The sequence below is a fragment of the Miscanthus floridulus genome, chromosome 1 (assembly GCF_019320115.1).
Source record: "Miscanthus floridulus cultivar M001 chromosome 1, ASM1932011v1, whole genome shotgun sequence".
Lineage (NCBI taxonomy): Eukaryota > Viridiplantae > Streptophyta > Magnoliopsida > Poales > Poaceae > Miscanthus > Miscanthus floridulus.
In genome coordinates this window covers 169,756,294-169,778,740 of record NC_089580.1, presented here as the reverse complement: position 1 = coordinate 169,778,740, position 22,447 = coordinate 169,756,294, and the positions used below count along the sequence as shown (strand labels likewise).

At 49.3% G+C, this 22,447-nt stretch overlaps 2 protein-coding genes across 2 annotated transcripts; one reads left to right on the top strand and one right to left on the bottom strand.

Moving 5' to 3' along the window:
- Nucleotides 1–6,401: 6,401 nt before the first annotated feature.
- On the bottom strand, nucleotides 6,402–7,338 carry LOC136501838 (uncharacterized). Its single transcript, XM_066497369.1, has one exon. The coding sequence runs from the start codon at nucleotides 7,157–7,159 to the stop codon at nucleotides 6,668–6,670; it is 492 nt and encodes a 163-aa protein (XP_066353466.1). The 5' UTR covers nucleotides 7,160–7,338; the 3' UTR covers nucleotides 6,402–6,667.
- A 5,453-nt stretch (nucleotides 7,339–12,791) lies between these two features.
- On the top strand, nucleotides 12,792–15,937 carry LOC136501828 (RNA polymerase sigma factor sigB-like). The gene is made up of 6 exons (XM_066497360.1): nucleotides 12,792–13,170; nucleotides 13,273–13,794; nucleotides 14,493–14,723; nucleotides 14,807–14,947; nucleotides 15,146–15,343; nucleotides 15,458–15,937. Exons 1-6 carry the CDS (start codon nucleotides 12,976–12,978, stop codon nucleotides 15,749–15,751), a joined length of 1,581 nt encoding a protein of 526 aa, XP_066353457.1. The 5' UTR covers nucleotides 12,792–12,975; the 3' UTR covers nucleotides 15,752–15,937.
- Nucleotides 15,938–22,447: the final 6,510 nt, after the last annotated feature.

Below are 22,447 nucleotides of genomic sequence, written 5' to 3'. Positions count from 1 at the left end.
TAGCTGGGCGACGACATTTACACAGCTCGGCTATCTCCATCAACGCAGGGACAGCGCGGCGTGCTTCGGCAGCGTTGCAGAGCGACGGAACAACGGAGGCAGTGGCTACTCGGCGATGCAGTAAGGAACCTACTCGACTGGCACTCATCAAAAATTCGGACGCGACACAAGAGAGAAGGACACGGACGTAGGTAAACGGACACGCCACGGTGCAGAGCGCACGTGGGCATCAATGTGGGCAGTGCATAGACGGGACGACTCGAATGTGGCGGAACGCGAAGGCAGCCAACAAGCAGCAGCGGCCGGCCAGCGAGCTCTGTCTAATCACGTAACGCGCGCGTCGTACCGGCGAGGTAGGCTGGCTGAATGGTCAGCGGTACTTTCGTTATTATTTTAAATGCAACTAAAAACCCTAGTCCGAATTTTTACTTAAGTACTATATACCAGTCATATCGTATTTTGTTTATAAAATTGTTTTTCGTGTTTAATCAATTAAACACGTCGGTCGCTATTTATTTGCTAGAATCGTTATCGGATATTTCTAAATATTTCTACGCACTATGTAATTTATGTTGAGCGTTTATTGGAGTCCAAGAAACTAAATCACACATGATTCGCTTGTCGCTTCAAGTACGTTTTAAATAAAAAATCCGAGAAACTTGTTTCGAAAATTTTACTTATGCCTAAATCGCGGTGCTAAACAAGCTCGTAACACCAGGGGTGTTATAAGTCTGCACCTCGAACCCATCCCCTTATTGTTTGTACACTTTTTTTGCGGTTTCTCAGTGTTGCAAGGGGGATTTTTTGAGATGTTGTAACAGATGATTTTCGAATGTTGCAATAGGGCGATTAATGTGTTGCAGAAAAAGGGAGTTCTAATGTTGGGATTGTTGTAACAGAGGATTTTAATGGTTGAACTTCTTTTCAAATGTTGCAGAGGTGATTTTGAGTTGTTTCCATTTTCATGTTTCATGGTTTGATTTTCCGACGTTGCAGTACTACTGTTTGAGATGTTGTAGTACATAATTTTTCGATGTTGAAGTACATATTTTTCGATGTTGCACTACATAGTTTTACGATGTTGCAATATTTATATTTCGTGTTGCACTACATATTTTTACGACGTTGCACTCGAAGTGTTTCGTGCTCTTGGGACAGGGGCGCGGTGGGGGAATAAGGAGTGGTGGGGAACGGGGACAGGGGCGCGGCCCTTCCCGTCGCTGAGGAGGCACATGTGCTGCCCGCCGTGGAGCCGTGGAGGCCGCGGGGGTGTGCAGGTGCGCGGGGAGGGAGGTCAGCGCGGTCCGCATCACCATCTCGTGCTCTCGTCGGTCATCACGGTCGAATCTACGTGGGACAGGGGCGCGGTGGGGGACAGTGCCATGACAGAACGAGTACGATATGACCTGCGTCTGCATGCCACCAGGGGGCTGGATGTCCAGGAGCTAGGTACGACGATTAGTTAATACAACTCTATTTTAACCATTATAATTCCACTTCTTCTATAATTCAAGTGTCTAAATTTTAAGATGATTTTAAGCAACACTTTTGTACAACCAACCGATAAGAGTAAATTGTTATTTCTGTGGTATGTTATTTATCTTTGTACCTGAATTTTAGCTGAGTCCCATTATCACCACGCACGATAGGAACCGGACATCCAGCATACTGCAGACCGCCCCCTTCAGCAGTGTGTCCAACACCACTGGCTTCTCTTTCTCGCGCAATAACATTGACGCCTTTGTCCACCGGATCGTGCCGCACATCTCTGGTTGCAGTAGGTCCTACGGACTACGGTTCATGGCTTCACGCGCAAGAGGAGAGGGCAGGAGGGATTGGGCTAAATTGCATACAACAAGGGCCTCGTTGGTGCCGGTGCGTACAAAAAGTAAGGGCCTCGTTGGTGCATCACGGACATGACCGGCGCCTGTTGTAGGATATGCATACATCACCAGGTGGCTGAAGAAAGAAGTTGGTTGGCTTTTGGCTGCCGGTTGTCGTATGCCAGCCAACCAGGTCGGCCGTAGCATGGCCATGGCTGCCTGAACCTGGTGCGTGGCCGTCCGCTAGCGGTAGGAATCCTTGTCACAGCGTGGCCATGGCCGGCCACTAGGTGTTGGCCTACCGGTGAAGTGTGCTTGCTTCCTGGTGATGCGTGCAGGATGCAGCCTTGATGGTTTACATGTCGAGAGGCCGAGAGCCGCACTTAAGAATGCGATGATGGTGGCGCTTTGCTTTGAACGACAGTGAGAGCCACACTTAAGAATGCGATGATGGTGGCGCTTTGCTTTGAACGACGGTGAGATGGCCTAGAGAGCTCCGCCGCTCGTTCCGCCGGCGCCCACCCCGGGCCCGGCAGCCACATCCTCTCGCCAGCTCCCACTCCTAGACCGGCGGTCACCCACTGCGCCGTCGCCCTTTCCGGGCCCGGCGGCCACCGCCTCCATCGGCTCCCAACCCGGTACCGGCGGCCCCCATTTTCCGCCATCATGGTCGTCCAGAGTGAGTCTCCTCGAGCAATGATGACGACGGCCCACCTCAGCCGCACCCAACAATCACAGCCCCAAATCGCACCCACCCACACCAGCCGCCTCGTCGTGCACCCCACCCAAAGCAGCCGACGACACGTGCTTGCGCTCCAGCCGGCAGCGACAAACGCACACCTCGTGGTCCCGGGCTGCCATCCGTGAGGAATGAAATCTCCAAGATCAATTCCTCCATACCTTTCACTACATCGCCCCGGCATGGTTGCTCTAGCCTCGTCTCCCTGCCCCGTCTGGCTCAGTCCCCAATCCCGTGTTCCTCGCTTTAACACCTTCTCCTACAACTAAAAGAACAAAGTGTGGATTTTTTTTTGTGCGACATTTATTTTGGTTCATCCGTTTGCCCACGCCAAAGTGTGGATTTTTTTTGTGCGACATTTATTTTGGTTCATCCGTTTGCCCACGCCTGCGATCCCACGACATCTCCCGCATGCTGCGTCCTTTGGTGCGATTCTCCTTGATTGAATATTGTCTGTCATGTGATAGAGGAATCACGGTAAAATAGAAAGTAGAAAATTATTATGATATCCATATACACATTATATGTTTGCATGCACCAGCATACATGGCAACGAGCAAAAGAAAAGAGAATTAACACAGGAGGAAAAAAAGAATTAAGACAAAAGGAACCTCTTTGCATTTCTGAGAACCTTGCCAAATCTGCCTACATTTAATTACTTTCCCTCTTTGCATTTGCAGAAGGGACATTTTTTTCCTCTTTTTATTTGGTTTCACGCTCACGTGTTCCATCACCCTCGCTTGCTGTTTCTTGCTGAAATTGTCCTTGGGTCTATTCATTTTGAATCCTTTCCCCATATTCCAATTAAACTATAAAATTTTGAATTAGGATCTTCTATAACTAAAAAAATAAAGTGTGGATATTTTTTTGTGCGACATTTGTTTTAGTTCGTCCGTCTGCTCACGCCTGTGATCCCACGATATCTCCCGTATGCTGCGTCCTTTGATGCGATTCTCCTTGATTGAATATTGCATGTCATGTGATAGAAAAATCACGGCAAAATAGGAAGTAGAAAATTATTGTTCTATCCATATAGACATTGTATGTTTGCATGCACCAGCATATATGGCAACGAGCAAAAGGAAAGAGAATTAACACAGAAGAAAAGTGAATTAAGACAAAAGGAACCTCTTTATATTTCTGAGAACCTTGTCAAATCTGTATATATTTAATTACTTTCCCTCTTTGCATTTGCAAAAGGGACAACTTTTTCCTCCTTTCATTTGGTTTCACGCTCACGTGTTCCATCACCCTCGCTTGATGTTTCTTGCTAAAATTGCCCTTGGGTCTGTTCATTTTGAATCATTTCCCCATATTCTAATTAAACTACAAAATTTTGAATTAGGATACGAGGTAAGACATGCAAACATATATTTCAAAACTACTTGTAGAGTTCAAAGAACTTAATAAATAAATCCTTCTGGAGGCCATGTAAATTCTCTCTAATCTTTCATTTGGTGTAGTTAGTGGTATTATAGTACCCATATGTATTCATGAGAAATAAATCGTGGACAAAACATGGATATTTTTTGTGCGACATTTCAACATGGTTCCATCGTCCTGCCAATATCCTTGAGGCAGATCACATAAAGGATGAGAGTCCCTCTATGAGATTGCTCACAAAAGACTCAAACTTATATCTGATCATGGTAATGTTGAATTGCTTTGCATCAAAGCATCGACAATGATAAACGAGGACATATGTTTTAGTATGCATAGTGGAGGAAAACTCAACCTTGCCCTTCTCAGCAGCTTTTTCTGAGACTTTACAGTGCTAACTTGTCCTTACTCAGATAGTCAAGAGGTGCACCATAAAATGACGCACCACTAAGAAAAGTGTCATCATTGGTTGCCTTGACCTGAAAAATATGTCGAAATTAAGAATTACAACACCTAATTCAACATCTTGAAACAGACACTCAAGTGGATACCTTATTCTACAATATATGTTTGTGTGGAATAGTTCTAAAGCCACACATATTTATACGATGAGTATAACGTACTTTATTTTAAAATTTTATGAGAGATTTTTTAAGACACGTAGTATTATCCATGTGACAGGCACTAATATTTACATATATACTCGAACCTATGTGTATAGGATTATATGGAGATGCAGTAGAACTTATTCATGGATTTATTGACGCATGAAAGAAATGGATATCGGAGAATTCTTTCAGTCGATATAAAATATTATCTTAGCCATATCACAAAAAAGTCTATACAGTAGAGTTTGTGAGCCTACGACGCCGCGCTCTCCGTGACTGTGTTAATTTCATGAACTTTGGCAGTGTTCGGCTGGCTTATTGCCGGCTGGCTGGCTGGCCAGCCGCTTCATGAAATCACTGTTCACGTCCTGCCAGAACAGTATTTTTCTCTCATAACAATCAGCCGAAACAGTATTTTTCAGTCCTGCCGAACAGACCCTTTGCTTTTTGAATTAAATGTCACTTTAACGTCGGTATTTAATTTAACAGTATTGTTATCTTATCGTGCGATCCGTGTGTTTTAGTACAAAAGATTTAGTTGTCCCGTAGTAATGCACGGGCACGCTACCTAGTCTTTATGCAAAATGCCATATATTGCCTACTAGTCACGAATCCGGGTCACCTAAATGCAGTTAAAGTCTTGCATGGTGTGTTCATGGTCATGGTCTCCTATTAAAATGTGGCCAATGCACTGGTCACATATCTTTTCACATTCACGTAGTTAGTTAGGAGGGCCATACAAAAAAGGGGAGAAATTTTAGCTCTTTAATATTAGGTATATAGATATAGATATATATATTTGTGTTTAGCTACATATGTTAACATAAATACACTGCTTATATGTATTTATAAGTCGCAAAAAAGGTGATATGTATTTATATATGGTTCGATTCAATAGTACTACATCCATCCCGAAAAGAATGCAACTCTGGGTTGCGTGCCACGAAAAATGGTTCACGTTTGACCAAGTTTGCAGTGAATAATATTCACAGTCATGTCTTTAAATTAATTTATTATGAAAATACATTTCATAATTAATCTGATGGTATTTATTTGGCATCATAAACATGGATACTTTTTATCTATATTGGTCAAACTTAAGGTATTAAAATGTGACACTCGTAGAATTGCATTGTTTTAGAGACGAAGGTAGTACCAAAAAAAAATGAACCAGCAGTTCAACTGGAGTTCCAAATAGCTGGGCAATGAACGTCCTTGCCCATTTGATGTCCGGTCTAATCTTAATAGCCATATCCATAACATGTGATTTTTTCCTATCCACGTTTTCTGATATCTAGGTTGTACAATTTTTTGCAGCCCATTTGGACGTAGATATTCAACCTTAGAATTGGAGTCGATGTTAGCTAGCTCTGAATGTGGCTAAAAACTTGGAACCGGAAATCGATACCAATGTCAATTATCTATAGTTTTATACATCCATACAGGAATCGAGTTGGGCTGGTTCGTACAGCAAAATTTAAATCGTGGCCCATTTTAATATCATAACTGATTTGGTATTGAGGATTTAATTCCATACACTCCAATGTTGATATCGAAATGAAGCCTTGACTCATCTTCCCCAACACATCGTGCCACTACAACCTATCCCGTCGACGGTCCTCTGCCTCCCGTAGCCGTCGTTCTATAAGCCATCATATCAAAGTTGGGGGCAAAACTCTACTTTCAATCACGTATAATCCGACCGTAAAAAATTGAGCAATGGCATGAATGTCGACACGTAGGCCATTGCGCTGAATGCCAGTGCTTTACCAGATCTTAGCAAGTTAGCAACAATGGTCAATGACAAAGCTAGAGAAGAAGCTGTTTCAAAAGGATATATATATATAGTTCTCAAACATCGAGCCATCGCTAAAACCAGATCAGGTAAGTATTCACAAAGAACTGCGACCACATTACAGAGATATCACGATAAGCTAGTGAAGTGCAAAATCAATGCTAGTTGTGCAAAAGAGATATCACGACGAGAACAGCCTGCGAGGACGAAAGCGTCGGCGTCTTCTCACATCGCAGCGGAGGCGCCTGTCGTGGGCACGAGCTCGAGCGCGCGCACTAGGGGCCTGGTTGCTTGGTTGAGGCAAGCGTTTCCCCTCAATCCCTCATTGCTGCGCGTTGCGCACCGCCAACGCGCACTGCGACTGGAAGAAGGGCACAAGGGACGCCGGCTCCGCCACTGGCGCCGACAGCGCCGGGTGCCGCCACCCCGCGCCGACAGCGGGCGCCGGCGGCCTGGGGGAGACGTCGTGCGCGTGGCGCTCCCCGCTGCCGCCGTGCCGGGCGGCGCCGCGCTGCTGCTGCTGCTGCTCGGCACCGCTCCTGCCCTCGGCCAGCTGGTCCCCTCCTCCCTCCTTCGTGGCGGCGGCCCCCGCCTGGTCCGCCTCCCAGACCGGCACCGTGGGCGACACGACGAGCGGCGACAGGAGCGGGATCGGCGCCCTCCCGTCGCCCCACACCGCGGGGCCCGCCCCAGCCCCCGTCCCCGCATCGGCGGCGGGCTGCTCCAGCTGCAGCGACGCCGGCGCATGCTTCTGGAGAAGGCTCGGCGGCCGTTTCTTGCATCCGGAGCCTGAGGCGGACATCTTCATCTCCATCGACCGATGATGAGCAGGTGGATTATTGATTCGCTTTCCGCGATCCCCTTCTCGCTGTCGCTGATCTCTCGTCTGCCCGGCTGGCTTCTGCAGGGAACTGCCGTAGGGTACTCCTACATGCGTGCATGCGGAGCTCGTGGGATGGCCATATGACTAAAAAGGGCGGAGCGGTGGCGAGTGGGTGGCCGGGTTTGGAGGAGACGGGGGCGGCGTGGACGGTGGGGAGGGATCGGTGCGGCAGTTCCCTTGTTTTGGTGTAACGCTCGCTGGCTTCCTGCATCCGTCTCCCAGCGAGATGCCTGCGATCAGTTTCTGACTTCTGAGGCTCTGATCGGATTGGGATCGGCGACCGCCTTGGGATATGTGATCGTAGACTCGATTTGATCCCCTCGTTCTCTTTTAAAAAAATGTGTCCCCTGTCACGTCACTTGGGGGTCGGTAGAAGTTTTGGCACGTCAAAACTTGGGCATTGTTTAGATTGTAAGTTTTTTTGAACCCAAATTTTTTTATTTAAAATGGTTCAAAATCTGACATCCAAATGGGTGAAAAACTTTTCATAGCACTGTTTGCCCTGCCAAAGCATTAATGGACTAAAAGACACAAGTGACATTATTAAATGCATTTGGAGGGATGCTGGGTGCCAGGCTCATCCTTGCATGCGCATGCATGCAAATCCATGCATGCTGCATGCTGCCTGCTCTTCCTTGCATGCTCTCGCATGCAAATCCATACATGCAGCCGCAAAGGCCTCCATTGTCCTAGGCACAATGCAGTAGGGGAAACCCAAAATTATTACAACATTCAAATATTATTACAGTCCGAAAATCATTTGACAGTCCTCAAATATTACAATGCATGTACCCAAATATTACAGTCCTCAAATATTACAGTCCTCAAGCAACATTATTACAAGTCCAAGCCGCAATCAAACAATTACAACTCACAAGTTCTCAAACATACACATGTATCAATATCTATTAAACAGCCTGTTCGCAATGCTGTCACGAAAGGCATTCATCTGTTCACGATCTGCGCTATCAGGGGCAGGCTCTGTTTCTGGCTGATCAAGATAGGCTTCAGCCGGCACAAAGTTAACATGATGATCTAGGTGCTGGAAGTCCACATCAAATTGCCTACTCAACCTTATGAAGTTATGCAAAGCAACACAAGCAACTATAATCTGCGTTTGTGTTTGAGGAGGATAGGCAGGGATACTCAACAATATGCGCCACTTCATCTTCAAGACGCCAAAGGCCCTTTCAATCACATTCCTAAGAGATGAGTGTGCATAATTGAATATCTCCTGTTTACCTCGAGGTTCTCCGGTGTTTTGAAAGTCTTGAATATGGTACTTCGTTCCCTTGTAAGGAGCAAGGTACCCGGGACGGTTTGGGTAGCCGGCATCCACCAAGTAAAACATCCCTACACCACCAAGTACCTGTAATTGTTAAATGTTTCAATTAGAAATGTCAAATGTACTACCACCTAGTTGTCTACCTTCAGGTGGATGAGGGAAGTCATCCTTGAATGTTGTCATGGCATCCTCGAACACTCTTGTGTCATGGGCAGACCCCGGCCATCCCGCAAGGAGAAAAGTAAAAATCATGTCAAAGTCGCAAGCAACCATCACATTCTGAGTTGTGATGCCCTTGCGACACAAGTGCTGCACAAACTTATCTTGTGGCACCTAAACAGGGAAGTGGATGACATCTATAGCTCCTATGCACCTCTTGAATTCAGGATAGAACCGTTGGTTCCTCACCCTAGGATGCATTGTACTAAATTCTGGGTCCACAGGTTTAATGATATCATTCTCAAGTGCAACAACACAGGGCAGCACTCTATAGAACATGTTGTGGACTGTGGCTAGTGACCTCTCAAATCTATCATCAGCTTGCCTATATGATTGTGGAGCACCAACCATCCAAAGGAACATACCTAAAGCCTCAGTTGAGGTGGACTTTTTTGTGTCTTTGAGGTCATACTCATCAGTCAATACCTTGTGTAGTCTATAGAATATATCTGGGGTGATTCTAAACATGTTGTAACAGGCAGTTTCATTTGCTAGTTTATGTTCTACCCAGTCCAGCCCAGTCATCTTTGGCACCCTATAGTATGCCCTATTGTAGTACTTTTGCATGTGCATGGCATACTGGGACATACCATATACGATTGCAGTTTCTTCTTCGATGTCATCAAAGAATAAGCTGAAGAAGTCCTCCTCCCACTGTTCATCATCATCGTCATCGTCATCCTCATCAACGACCGGAGCAGTAGGTTGAGCAGCCCCCTGCACACATGAAACAAACAAATGAACACAAATCAGTTCTAATTCCCAGGGAACAACATACACAGGGCAACAGTACCTCAAATCCAACAGCACTGACTCCAGAAACAAACAGTATGGCTAAATTCAGACATCACAAGCGAACATCACAAATCCCTTAGTTGCTGCCGACAAGTTCGACAACACAACATACAAATGACAGACGTAGTTCAACCAACATGCATCACAGACTTAGTACACGAGGTTCATGACACAAACACATGACAAATGCATTATTAAGAGGGTCTAGTTAACGACCTCGGCATAGTGCTTAATGATGGCCATCCTTCCTTTTGCTTCTGACTTGATAAACATTCTCATAGCAGCTTTGTTTTGGGTGATCATGAGGACACCAATCCACTGCCTCTCATTTTCCTCTGTTGCCCCTGCCTCTTTAGCCAGCTATATCACTTGGTCAATGGTGTCCATTTTGTCATTCTTCTTCTTCTCTACAGCTTGATTCCTCTCATGCCAAATCTCCTTCAGCGCTTCAGTCCTGTTGTTCAGACTGACGGTCAAGTTCCTTATGCCTTCGTTCATCCTCACTGCTGGACTCCTACCCCTCTTGCTGGGACTAGCAGCAGTGCTGCGGGTGCTGAGGCTGCTGTAGCTTCTCTTGCTCCCAGTGCTCTGAGGGGTATGGACGTCTTCGTCATCGTCACTGCTCACATACAGTGGCGCATTCCTGCGGCTAGGAGCATAAGCGGTTTCCCCTGTCACTACTACGCCAAGGAACATGCGCTCCAAAAGGTCCATGTAGTCAGGCAGTGTACCCTTAAGCTTGTTGTCCTGCAAAACAAGAATTACAAAAGAACTTGTTTAGAATACATGATTACGACACAGAATTAGGTAAGAAAAACATGATTACAAAACATAATTAGGTTGTACCTTGTCGTTGGTTTTCCACCATTCAGCTGAAGCACTGATGGAGCCATCTACATTGCGCCCCAAGCCTGTCTCCTTGTGATAGAGCTTCCGTAGGTCATTCCATTCCTTCTTCAGCTGGCGGACCCTACTCCCAAAGATGATGTTGTCATGAACTAATTCTGTTGCTTTGAAGTAACCCTCTGTCAGATTTTTCCAACCCCACTTCGACATCTGACCCCTAGGGCAGTTCCCCTTGTCAATCTCATCAACGTAGAGCTGATAGAAAGTTCGGGTGTTTTGAGGACTCCACTGGGCCCTGCTAAGGGTACTCTGAAATGATGCATAAAGAAAAAACAACACATGGCATAAGTAAACAATATGCCTAAACAAGGACATGGCGTAGGTAAACAATATGCCTATACAAGGACAGCAATGCATGCAAAGCATGCATAAACAGCTCGCATAAACAACATGCACAAGCACAGCACAGCACAGCAATCTACTTGTACCAGCACAAGCACTGCATAGCACGGCAATCTACCATGTGAGCAGCACATAGCATAGCAATCTACCATGTGAGCAGCACATAGCACAACAATCTATTTGTACTAGACCACAAGCACAGCACAGCACAACAATCCCATGGAGAAAGAAACTTTGTGTACCGGGACATTAGTCGGAGGGACGTCCTCGTCGGCGGCGGCGGGCTAGACTAGGCTGCGACGCACACCGGGCCTCCTGGAACCACCTGCCGAGCCGCCTGCCTCATCACCATGAGGCCCCAGGGGAGGCACGCGGCGGCGAGGAGGTCGGAGGCCGAGGGAACCCCTGCCGGCGCGGGATGGCACGCGCACAGGAGGGGGGCCGTGAGCGCTGCCGCTGCCGCCGTCTTCAGCCGGGGACTGGAGGATCTCCTGGTAACGAGCCAAGCCCGGCCACGAATGGCTGGCGTTGAGGTCCAGCTCGCTGAACCCCAGGTGGCTAAGGGAGGGCGCGTTGCTGCCGAAGCCATAGCCGAAGACGTCGCCGGAGTTGTTGCGGAAGCCGGTGTGGGCCCCGGATCCGGCGTACGGCGGCGCCTGTGACAGGAAGTCCCTGGTTTCGGAGCCGTCTCCGTAGCCGGAAGCGTTGTCCAAGGAGCCGTCGTTGAAGTCGCCGTCTTGATTCGAGCCGCCGTGGTACCCGTCCATCGCCGACGAGGAGGTCAAGGACACCCGATCTGGACGAAGGGAAGGTGGATCTGGACGTAGGCGGGCTAGATCTGGTGGAGGACTGAGCGGCGGCGCGGGAGACTGAGAGCGGCGGCGACGGAAATGGAGAGCGGTGGCGGCAGAAATGGAGAGCGGCCTAGGGTTCGGGGGGAGAGGGAATGGATGGGGTGAGGGGCGCGGGGACGGGGTGGGCTGGATCAGGTGCTGGACTGAGCGGCGGCGGGGGAGACCGAGAGCGGCGGCGGCGGAAATGGAGAGCGGCGGCGGGGCGAGAGCGGCCTAGGGTTTCCCGGGGGAGAGGGAGTGGAGACGGACGCGCGAACGGAGCCGTGGTCAGGGTTATACTGGGGATGCACGCAGCCCGAGGCAATGATTGGGCCGGGCCAAATTTGCACCGTGCAGGCCGAAATTTTTTCCATCGGCCGTTTAGATTCCAAATTCCAAAAGTTAGTTTTTTTGCAATTTGGGCTGCATCTAAACAAGGCCTTGGCCACATTACAAATAGTTGGGATCGTACGACTGATGAGTGATAAATAAACGTTACGTAGTTCATTGAACTGACAGTACAGCAGAAGACGGCACAGTAAAAAAATCTGGAATTGCAGGGCAAGGTTGATTATGTTAATAACAAGTGCTTATGTTTTTTTAACAATTCTTCACCGATACTTTTACACGTCTTTTTCCTTGCAAAAATAGATACGCTAGACACAGACACAAACCAACTCCATAGAACTTGGAGAAAGCGTCTCTTAGTGGGCCAAGGCGTCGTCAACGTCGTCTCGATACATGTCCCCCGTCTTTGTTGTCTCCGTTGCTTTTCGCGTATATACGCTAGCTGTTCCCTCCTCTTGCTTCGGAAGTGCATCGTGATCAATCAAGCACGGAATGGTTCCATATCTCAAGCTCGTGATGGTGTAACACAAACATATATACACGTTTTTTTTTTAATCTATATACACGTTTCTTTGTGCAACTGGATGCCTGGCGTCTTCATAATGAAGCTAGGACTGAATCCCTAACAAACAGTGGCCTGAAAAACGCGCAATTGCACGTTCTCGGGGGGAAAAAAACGGTGGCCCTTTATCATCTTATATTACCGGACCGATCACAGCTTCGTCTTTTCGGCCCGGCCCACAACATGGCCGGCGGGCGGCTGGCCGTGGAGGTGGCCGCTTCCTTTTCCGCAGGATTCCGTCCCCACCCTCTCTTATCCGCTTTCCTCCTCCCGCCGCCCCCTCCCGCTTCTCTCCTTTCCCGCAGCCTCACCGCGGTCCTGCTCGTCCACGCGTTCACTTTCAACGCGACGCCGCAGAGCAGAGAGCTAATTCCTGAGCTAGGAAAGTAGTAATGCGTCATTTGGCCGCGACCTCTGCGACGCGCATTTGTTGAGAACCGCCTGCGAACTGCCGTCGATGGCGTTCCTCGCTCCTCCGCAGTTCAAGTGGCCCCCTTCCACCCGTGCGGCGGTGTTCAGGGAGCCCTCCGGCGGCGCAGGCTCCCGCCCCAGTCGGATAAACTGCTCTTTCTCCTCCACAGCAGTCGTCGATGCAGAGCGCCTCGAGTGCTTATCCGTCGAGCCGCCGCCTTCTCCTCACCGAACGCTTCCGGTAATGTCTTTCTCCATCTCGTCCGTCTGACTCAGCTGTAAGCCTGTAGCTGCAAATTTCAATACGGGCTGGACTGGCAAATTTCTAAATTGTTCGTCTCAGGGATGTTTCGGTGAGGCGCTTCTCAACAAGGAGGCCATGGTGGCGGCTGCGGCCGCGGAAGCCGTCGCTCTGGCTCGAGCGGCGGCCGAAGTCGCCCGAATGGCGCAAAAGGATCACCCGGCGGACTTAACGCGGCGCGATGACACGGGGGACAGCTTCCTGTCAAGAGAGGTCCTCCGCACCGAGGTGGGGTTGGAGGCGAGGCGCGCCGGGCTCGAATTGTTGGAGGGCGATGAGTTCCGCAGCATCTTTAGCGACGAATCTGAGGATGACGATGATGACGGGCATAGCATAGCCGTAGCGGTGAAGTCGGCGCGGCGGTCCGAGAGAAGGGCTCGGAGAGTGAGGGCAGCGATGAAGGCGGCTAAGTGTTTCAGCAGCAGCAGGAATGCTGTTGGAGCGTCCTCCACGAGGAAGAAGCGGCTGAAGGGTTGCCAGACTCCTCTCGGGTGCTTCTATAAGATGACCGGCCCCAGGCTTCTGACGGCTGAACAGGAAGTCGAGTTCTCAGAAGGCATTCAGGTATGATGACTCGCAATTAAAACTTATTTGTGATTTGTGGTGCTATGCGGAGACATATCAGTAGTAGATTATTGAGTAAAATGCATCGCGTCTCCCTAAACTTTTCTCACATTCTCATCCGGGTCTATGAATTCTCAGAATGATGCTCCTTCAACTTTATATAGCCAGGCAGAGTTCCTGTCACTTTCTTTTTTTTAAAAAAAAGATGCATTTCAAGTTTACTTTAGTTCCCATCATGGACTTGAATTCTAACTTCAAACGAACCACTTAAAAAGTTAAAAGGACCAGATGATCACTTTGAGTTTATGGACCAGATGTGAATGTGGGAAAAGTTTGCGGACTCATGATGCATTTCACTCTTAGATTATTGAAAGGTTGCAATATTATCTGTGCGCCCTGTGCTAAGTAGCGAAGATAGTGAAATGCACAATGTTGCAGCGCAGCTCTGTTCAACTTAGATCATAACCAAACTGCACATTGCACGCATGATAGCTTGTGAAATTTATTCTTGTGTTTGATGCAAAATTGCAAATTTATATAGCCATAATTTAGTGTGCTCTTCCCCTTGGCGGCATCAACCATCACCATTCATCAACCAACTCACCATTTTCGTCAGGTGTTTCTGCTAGCTACCGTTATCCTATTGCTACGTACCATCACGTTAAACTTATCATGCATGTCACAATGAATGTATGCAGGACCTCCTGAAACTGGAAGCCATCCAAAAGGAGGTTGTGCAATATAATGGGGGTGAACCAACATTTTCCCAGTGGGCGGCAGCAGCTGGAACTGATGAGAACACTCTGCGGAGACGCCTGAATTACGGGGTTTACTGCAAGAACAGGATGGTCAAATCTAACGTGCGACTTGTAATCTCAATCGCAAAAGAACATGAAGGCCCTGGAATGGAGTTTTCTGATCTAATTCAGGTGCTGTACATGTGTGCTCCTAGAGAAATAAGATTATTGCTTTAATTATATTACACATTCTCATTTCGTTGTCTTCATGGCAGGAAGGGATGCAAGGCCTGATAAGAGGCGCAGAAAAGTTTGATGCTTCGAAGGGTTTTAGATTCTCCACTTACTCTCATTGGTGGATCAAACAAGCAATACGCAAGTCTGTTTTAGAACAAACCCAGATAATTCGCCTGCCGGTATGTTATCCTTCCTCCCTGTACTTTCACCATTTGAATTTCTTGATATTGCTGTCTACGTATCGGTGAAGGCAGTGGTGGTGATGACGATGATGGTACCAACATTCTAATGCTGCATTCTTTTACCTGGCGTTACGTGAGCTCAATTTCTATGTTGTAATTTTTTGTACCTAAAACATTTGTTTCTCTGTTATGTAGGCACATATGGCTGAAGCAAGTTCCCGAGTGAAGGAATGCTGCCGGCGACTCCGTCGTGAGTTGAAACGGCTACCCAGCAACGAAGAGATTGCGGTGGACACTGGCATGCCAATCCGGCGGGTGGAGACAGCCATGAGCCTCCCAAAATACAGTGTGTCCTTCACGAGCAAGGTCGGGTGCACGGACGTCACATACCAGGTTTGTTCGTCATTGACGTCCTTCTCATGTAAACGCTACGGTGGAACATACAGCATGACAATAATAATGGCGCCTGAATCTAACGGCCTCCGCTTCGCTTCGTCGACCTGGCAGGAGATCATGCCGGACACGAGCGCCGAGACGGCCGAGGAGGTGCTGCACCGGTGGCTGATGAAGAAGGACGTGAACACGGCGCTGGAAAGCCTGAGCCCGCGCGAGAAGCTGGTGATGCGGTACCGGTTCGGCATCGAGGGCGGGCGGCCCAGGACCCTGCACGACATCGGGCAGCTCATGGGGGTGAGCCGGGAGCGGATCCGGCAGATCGAGCTGGGCGCGTTCCGAAAGCTGCGGAGCAAGAAGAGGGTGCAGTCGCTGCAGCACTACCTAGAGCCGGCGGAGAGCTGGTAGCCATGTCAGCACTACCCGCATCGTTGCACACGGCTTTCCATGACAACTCGTATATATGTATGTACACCGTTCTTTTTAGAGGATTTAACGTATACACGTTCGATCCATTTCGTTGTCCATGTTATAGTACTAAGTGTATAAAGAAGCTGAAACGTTTTTTAATGCAAAAATACAAGAATTGTGTTCCAGACTTCAAGTAAATAGCAATAGTACGGAAGCCAGCCGTTTCTGTACTGTGCTGTGCACCACACGTATGCCCACCCCGGATGCACACACTGAAAATTTCTTCCAAGTCACGGAATCAGCAAAGAGCAGGGTTCTGCAGCTGGTTCTGGTAATCAACCAAACACAAGTTCAGTCAGTCCACCGTTGTCTGATTCTCGTCAGGTGCTGAAGTGGCAGAAACCGGGCAACGGTAAACTGTCGGATTCTCGTCAGTCTACTTTGAAGCCAGCAGAGATGGTGGGTGGGGCTTCGTTATCAGAGATGAGCACCGCACGGTGCTGAAGGCTGGGGCTGGGAGAGAGGAACATTTGGAGCCAAAGACACAATAGATTTTATGTAGTACCTATATAGATATTTGAATTTATAGTACCAAAAAACATCAATTTTCACTCGTTTTTTTATTAAAATATTATAATTCGGGTTATAAATAGTGTAAAAGTTTTAAAAAAGCTGTTGAAATATATAATTATGTATATTTTATCACACTAAGAAATGCGATCATATTTGTCCGGCTCCCCTTAATCAAAATTGTTGGTTCCGCCTCTGTTTGCAGTCGGCCTTCCATGTGAAATTGCTTGGTTGCGCAGCTAGCCTGAAGGCAGCAGCATGTATGGGAATGTCAGCATAAGACTTTGTCGGTGTTTTTGGACCACCGACGAGTAAATTTATATTTGCGCATCTGGCTCGGATGGTGTGGTCGGAGGACACAAGGGTTTATACTGGTTCGGGTGGAACATCCCTACGTCTAGTTCGCTGCTGCTCATGTTACCGGCACTTGGTTTGCAGTAGGGGTTACAAACAGACGACAGAGGGAGAGGATCCCAAGTCTCTAGTGGAAGGAGTGAACGGGTGCTGAGAGCTCGCTTGCCGCTCAGCCGTGTGCTCATGTCATGCTCTTATGTCAAAGATCCCCCCTTTTCATGGTGCGCCCTGCTTCCCCTTTTATAGGCGAAGGGAAAACACGGGTTACAGAGGAGGAAAATTAGAAGAACAAGAGAGAAGAAGGCCTCCAGGGTTGCCGGGTCCTTCTTCTCCTTCATGCGGGTCCCACCGATCCTGTAGATGTCAACAGGGACGGCTCCATGTCGCGGCCATGTTCGTCACTGGCGCCATACGCAGGCGTCATCTATCGGTCATGGCGTTCCACTCTGTCCCGACGGACGTTGTGGTGAACTGACGCGCCTGTCAGCGTCCGTACGAGGATTAGGGAGAACAGCACTGGCATGCCAGACATTATTCTTGATGTGAATCCCCAGGTATGGCCCATCATGGCCATGGGTTACATCGAGGCATGTCAGCCTCTTCCTTGATGTCAGAGTTTTGACACAGGCCCATACGCTTGGACCTAGAGTGGTTGGCGGCGGTATGGGTCCCTGTTGGACGAGACGAAACCTGTGTCCTCGAGGTCGGGTGAGACGGAGCCCGCGACCTTGGGAGAGACAGAAACCATGTCCTTGAGGTCGCGAGAGACGGAACCTGCGGCCTCGAGGTCGGGCAAGACAGAGCCTGCGGCCTCGAGGTCGGGCGAGACGAAGCCTGTGGCCTTGGGCGAGACGGAGCCTGCATCCTTAGGGTCGAGTGAGACGGAGCCCGCGGCCTCGAGGTCGAGCGAGACAGAGCCTGTGGCCTTGGGGTCGAGCGAGACCTTTTATTACGTCTCGAGCCATCCGGGAAGGTCAGTGTGGGTGCTAACTTCCTTGCTTTGGGTATCCCTAATATTGATACCCGACAGTAGCCTCTGAGCCTACGGAGGAGTAGAATACTCCTTTGGAGGCTTTTCTAGGATGGGAGGACTCTGAGGGCCTGGTAGGATGGCGATTCCCTTTTGTCATGATCGGCCTTCTTGGGGGCATGTAACCGTAGGATTCGGGAGGTTGGAAAGATTTTTTTTTATTTCGGTCCCCTAGGATCCGATCGGTCCACCATCGTACTGCGACCGCGCATTCGGTCTCCTTGCGAGTCCAACTTTCCTAGAGCCCCCACGCGTTGCAGGGGTCCGGTTGAGGGGTCAGCTCGTCTTTGTGATCATCATCCCTCAAGCGTTTTTTGATAAAACGGAGGGACTGAGCCGTGCCATGTTTTTTCTCGATGGACGAAACATGGTGCTTGGTGAGCTGTTAATGAGCTAGTCCGAGTGGGGCCCTGGCTTCCCGTTCGTGGGGGTCCAACATGGGTCAGCTGGTGACCGACTCTAGATTCTCAGCGGCCAATCCATATAGTTTTCGGGTCTGTTCGACCGGTCCTAAGGGCTCATTGCCTTTCTTCGAGGAAAAACCATAGACTAGGAACCGTCCAAGACTCGAACGTGGGCCGGGATGCCCACGGCGCTCATGCGCCTGGGTACTGGCCGCTAATGGGCCATCCCTTTCCACCCCTCACTCTAAGGGTCTCCTAGAGCGGCTATGAACCCATCGAAGGGCGAACCTTCGAACCCCTAGGCCTGAATGGGCCGTAGGAGCGTTTTTAGCTCTCTATCTCTCCTTACCTATGATGGTTCTTGCGCCTATCTATATCGATGCTGAGCTAGACGACATCGAGAAGGAGGTGGCCCCTCTGGCATAGGGCTTACCTGTTGAGATAGAGGATGAGATCATCCCCCCAAGAAATTAGTTAGGTAGATAAGCCAGATGGTGAACTTGTAATAAGTGGACAAGCTCTTAAATTTTGTTATGGCCAAACAAATTTTTAGTTCTTCTCCCCTTTTTGTATAAGAAGGTTAATGTGTTTCGACCCTTTTCATCGTTAAGGCTATAAAGCTTGGGGTATGGGTGAAAAAACTCTAATCACGCTGGTGAGCAAAAACGTCGTAGCTGCTGGGGTGTAGGTTTTTTGCAGTCCGACCAGTTTTACTTAGTGTTTGTTTCCACAACCCTTGCTTCTAGATCTTAACGTGAGAAAGGGTCGAGCACAGAGAATGTCTTCTGGATAGATATACACTTTAATGTGTTCTGCCTCTTTCCATAGTTAAGGCTAAAAAGCTCAGGGTGCGGGCAAAAAACTCTGATCACGCTGGTGAGCAAAAATGTCGTAGCAGCTGGGGCGTAGATTTCTTGCGGTTCGGCTAGTTTTACTCAGCGTTTGTTTCTGCAACCCTTGCTTATAGATCTTAACATGAGAAAGGGTCAGGCAAAGAGAATGTCTACCGGATAGATATACTCTTTAATGCGTTCTGACTCTTTTCGTAGTTAAGGCTAAAAAGCTCAGGGTGTGGGCAAAAAACTCTGATCACGCTGGTGAGCAAAAACGCCGTGGCCACTAGGGCATAGGTTTCTTGTGGTCCGATCAGTTTTATTCAGTGTTTGTTTCCGCAACCCTTGCTTCTAGATCTTAATGTGAGAAAGGGTCAGGCATAGAGAATATCTATCAGATAGATATGCTCTTATCAGCCCCCCGAGTGAGGCCAGACCCCTTGTCGTTGCTGGGGTCGGGTGTCACTAAAGATCGAGGAGTCGATAGCGAAACCGATAAGAGAAAGTGTGCGTAGATTAAGGGTAAAAGTGACATAGATGTTCGATGTTCTAGGCATTGACGAAGACTTCACCGTCGATGGTCTTGAGCTTATAGGTGCCTGATCGGAGCACCTCCACGATGATGTATGGTCTCTCCCATGGCGAAGAGAGATTTTATGGCGGTTCTTGTTGCTCTGGATGAGGCGGAGCACTAGGTCCCCGACATTAAAGGCCTAACCCCGCACTCGATGGCTGTGGTACCGGTGCAACTCTTGCTGGTACTTAGCCGAGCAGAGGAGAGCAACGTCGTGTGCTTCATCTAGCTGGTCCATGCCATCCTCGAGGGACGCCTCAACTCCCTGTTTGCTGTATGCCCTGACCCTGAGCGCTCCATAATCGAGGTCAGTCGGGAGGATAGCCTCAAAACCATAGACCATGAAGAATGGCATGTAGCCGGTGGCCCGGTCAGGGGTCGTCCTTAGGCTCCAGAGCACCATGGGAAGCTCCGTGACCTATTGTCTACCAAACTTGTTCAACCGGTTAAAGATCCTAGGCTTGAGGCCTTGTAGGACCATGCCGTTCACGCGCTCGACCTGCCCGTTCATGCGGGGGTGCACCACGGCAGCCCAATCGACGCAGATGTGGTATTCATTGCAGAATCAGAGAAACTTTTTCTCGGTGAACTACGTGCCATTGTCCATGATAATGGAGTTTGAGACTCCAAAGCGATGAACGATGTCAAGGAAGAACAGCACGGCTTGCTCAGACTTGATCGCGAAGATCGGTCGAGCCTCTATCCACTTTGTAAACTTGTCTATGGCGACAAGCAAGTGCGTATAGCCATCGGGCGCCCTCTTGAGAGGTTCGACCAGATCAAGCCCCCAAACCATGAATGGCCACGTAATGGGGATCGTTTGGATTGCTTGGTCCGGTAGGTGGGTCTACCGAGCGTAGTATTGACACCCTTCACAGATGCGCACAATCAGTTTAGCGTCAGCTACTGTGGTTCGCTAGTAGAAGCCTTATTGGAACACGTTTCCGACCAGGGTCCTAGGTGTGCATGGTGCCCGCAGACCCCACCATGGATATCACTCAGCAATTGTTTCCCTTGTTCAATGGGGATGTAGCGCTATTGAATCCTGGTGTGGCTTCACCTGTAGAGCTCGTCCTTAATAACGACAAAGGACTTGGCGTGATGCGTGAGCTGCCGAACCTCTGATTTTTCCGTTGGTAGCGCCTCACGGAGGAGGTAGTCAAGGTAAGACATCCTTCGGTCGGCTAGAGGGTCGAGCACTATCACTGGATCCTCGTCAAGCTCCATGACTTTGGGGTCGGATAGAGCCGCCGGCTGGTTAGCCCTTGAGCCTAGGGTAGGCAGCAATGGCCATGAGTGAGCCCTCATGCTGCTACTTGTTCTTCTTCTTGTTGGGATGGTTGGAGATGCCTTCGCCGACGTCCTCGTCCTGCTTTGCCTTGCCCTTGGGGCGGTCGAAAATTACCCTGACCGCCTCCTCGCCCGAGGCATGGCTAGTGGCGATGTCGAGGAGCTCCTTGGTGGTTCGTAGGCCCTTATATCCTAACTTGTGAACCAGGGACTCGTAGATGGTCCTGGATAGGAAAGCTCCTATGATGTCGGCATCGGTGACGTCGGGCAGCTCGTTGCACTGATGGGAGAAGCGTCGGATGTACCCATGAAGAGTTTCCCCGGACTTCTATCGGCGGTTCTTGAGATTCCAAGGGTTCCCAAGACACGTGTATGTGCCCTAAAAGTTTCCCACTAAGGTCTCTTTTAGGTCCGCTGAACTTTCGATTTGGTTGGGCAGAAGGTGTTCCAACCACGTTCGCGCCGAATTGGCTAGGAAAAATGGAAGGTTGCAGATAATGAAATTGTCACTATCCACTCCACCAGCTTGGCAAGCAAGCAGATAATCCTCTAGCCATAGTCCAGAGTTTGTTTCCACGGAGTATTTCAGGATGTTCGTTGGCGGTCGGTACCGCGGTGGGAAGATGACGTTGAGGATGTGTAGGCCAAAGGCCCAAGGTCTCGACAAGTCAGGGCTCGAGCTTTGGTCCTTGCCCCTGTCGTAGTGTCTGCCATGATGAGGGTGGTAGCCATGGCTAGCCTCCTCCCTCTCATCGCCACGGGCATGCCTGCAGGCATCTAGGGTGTTGCACGCTTCACGGTGGAGGGCGAGATGCTCATGCACAAGGGGCCATGGCATGTAGCCTACCACCTCGCTACGCCTGGTGGACTGACACGTCCCTATTGGGTCGCTCTGTGGGTGTGTGCTGGCTAGTGTCAAGCTCGTGTCATCGGGACAACAAGCTCTCGGCCTACTGCACCGCCGCATCCTCGAGTAGCATGCGAATCTTGCGATGGGGCCGACGATCCTCGGGTGTCGGGGGGGCTTCGAAAGTCCTCAGAGCAAGGCCATCATGGATGCGATGTTCTAGCTTGCCCGGGTGAAGTGTGGGAGGGCTTCATCGTCCTCGATGATCCTTCGGTTCACATCGAGGGCCACGGCGCGCATAGGCCCACCATCTTCGTGGTGCTTGATCTCTCGCTCGAGCTCCGTGCGTTCCTGCTCGAGCTAAGTCATGCTTCTTCTAGCTCTTGGTGCCACATCCTCAGTTGCTCTACCCACAGGCGAGGTGGGCCCCTGCATCCCCCTCGACCTCATCATCGATGTCATCTGTTGGGGTAGCCCTCACTCGTGGATGCTTTCGATGTATCCCTCATGGGTACCTGCTATAAAACATTCTCGCGAGTGATGATAGCTCCCCTTGCTGGAGTCAGAATTGGAGGGCGACTCCGATTCTTCTACGAGAAGGTCATGGAAAGATTCTACGATGTATTCGGTCATCCCCATGAACTCATCGTTCATAGGGGATGGGGGCATGCTGAAAGTGCATCTAGCCCTTGAGTGGGTTTTAGATGATTAAAGGTCTAACCTGTTTGCTAAGTGTGGATAGGTAATAGGTTATCTCACAGGTACTTAATAAAAGACAAAATGATGTGTTG

Coding starts and splice junctions, on each gene's coding strand:
- LOC136501838 (XM_066497369.1), bottom strand. CDS start 7,159: ATGGAGATGAAGATGTCCGCCTCAGGCTCCGGATGCAAGAAACGGCCG.
- LOC136501828 (XM_066497360.1), top strand. CDS start 12,976: ATGGCGTTCCTCGCTCCTCCGCAGTTCAAGTGGCCCCCTTCCACCCGT. Junction 13,795..14,492: donor AGTTCTCAGAAGGCATTCAG/GTATGATGACTC, acceptor GAATGTATGCAG/GACCTCCTGAAACTGGAAGC. Junction 15,344..15,457: donor GCACGGACGTCACATACCAG/GTTTGTTCGTCA, acceptor TCGACCTGGCAG/GAGATCATGCCGGACACGAG.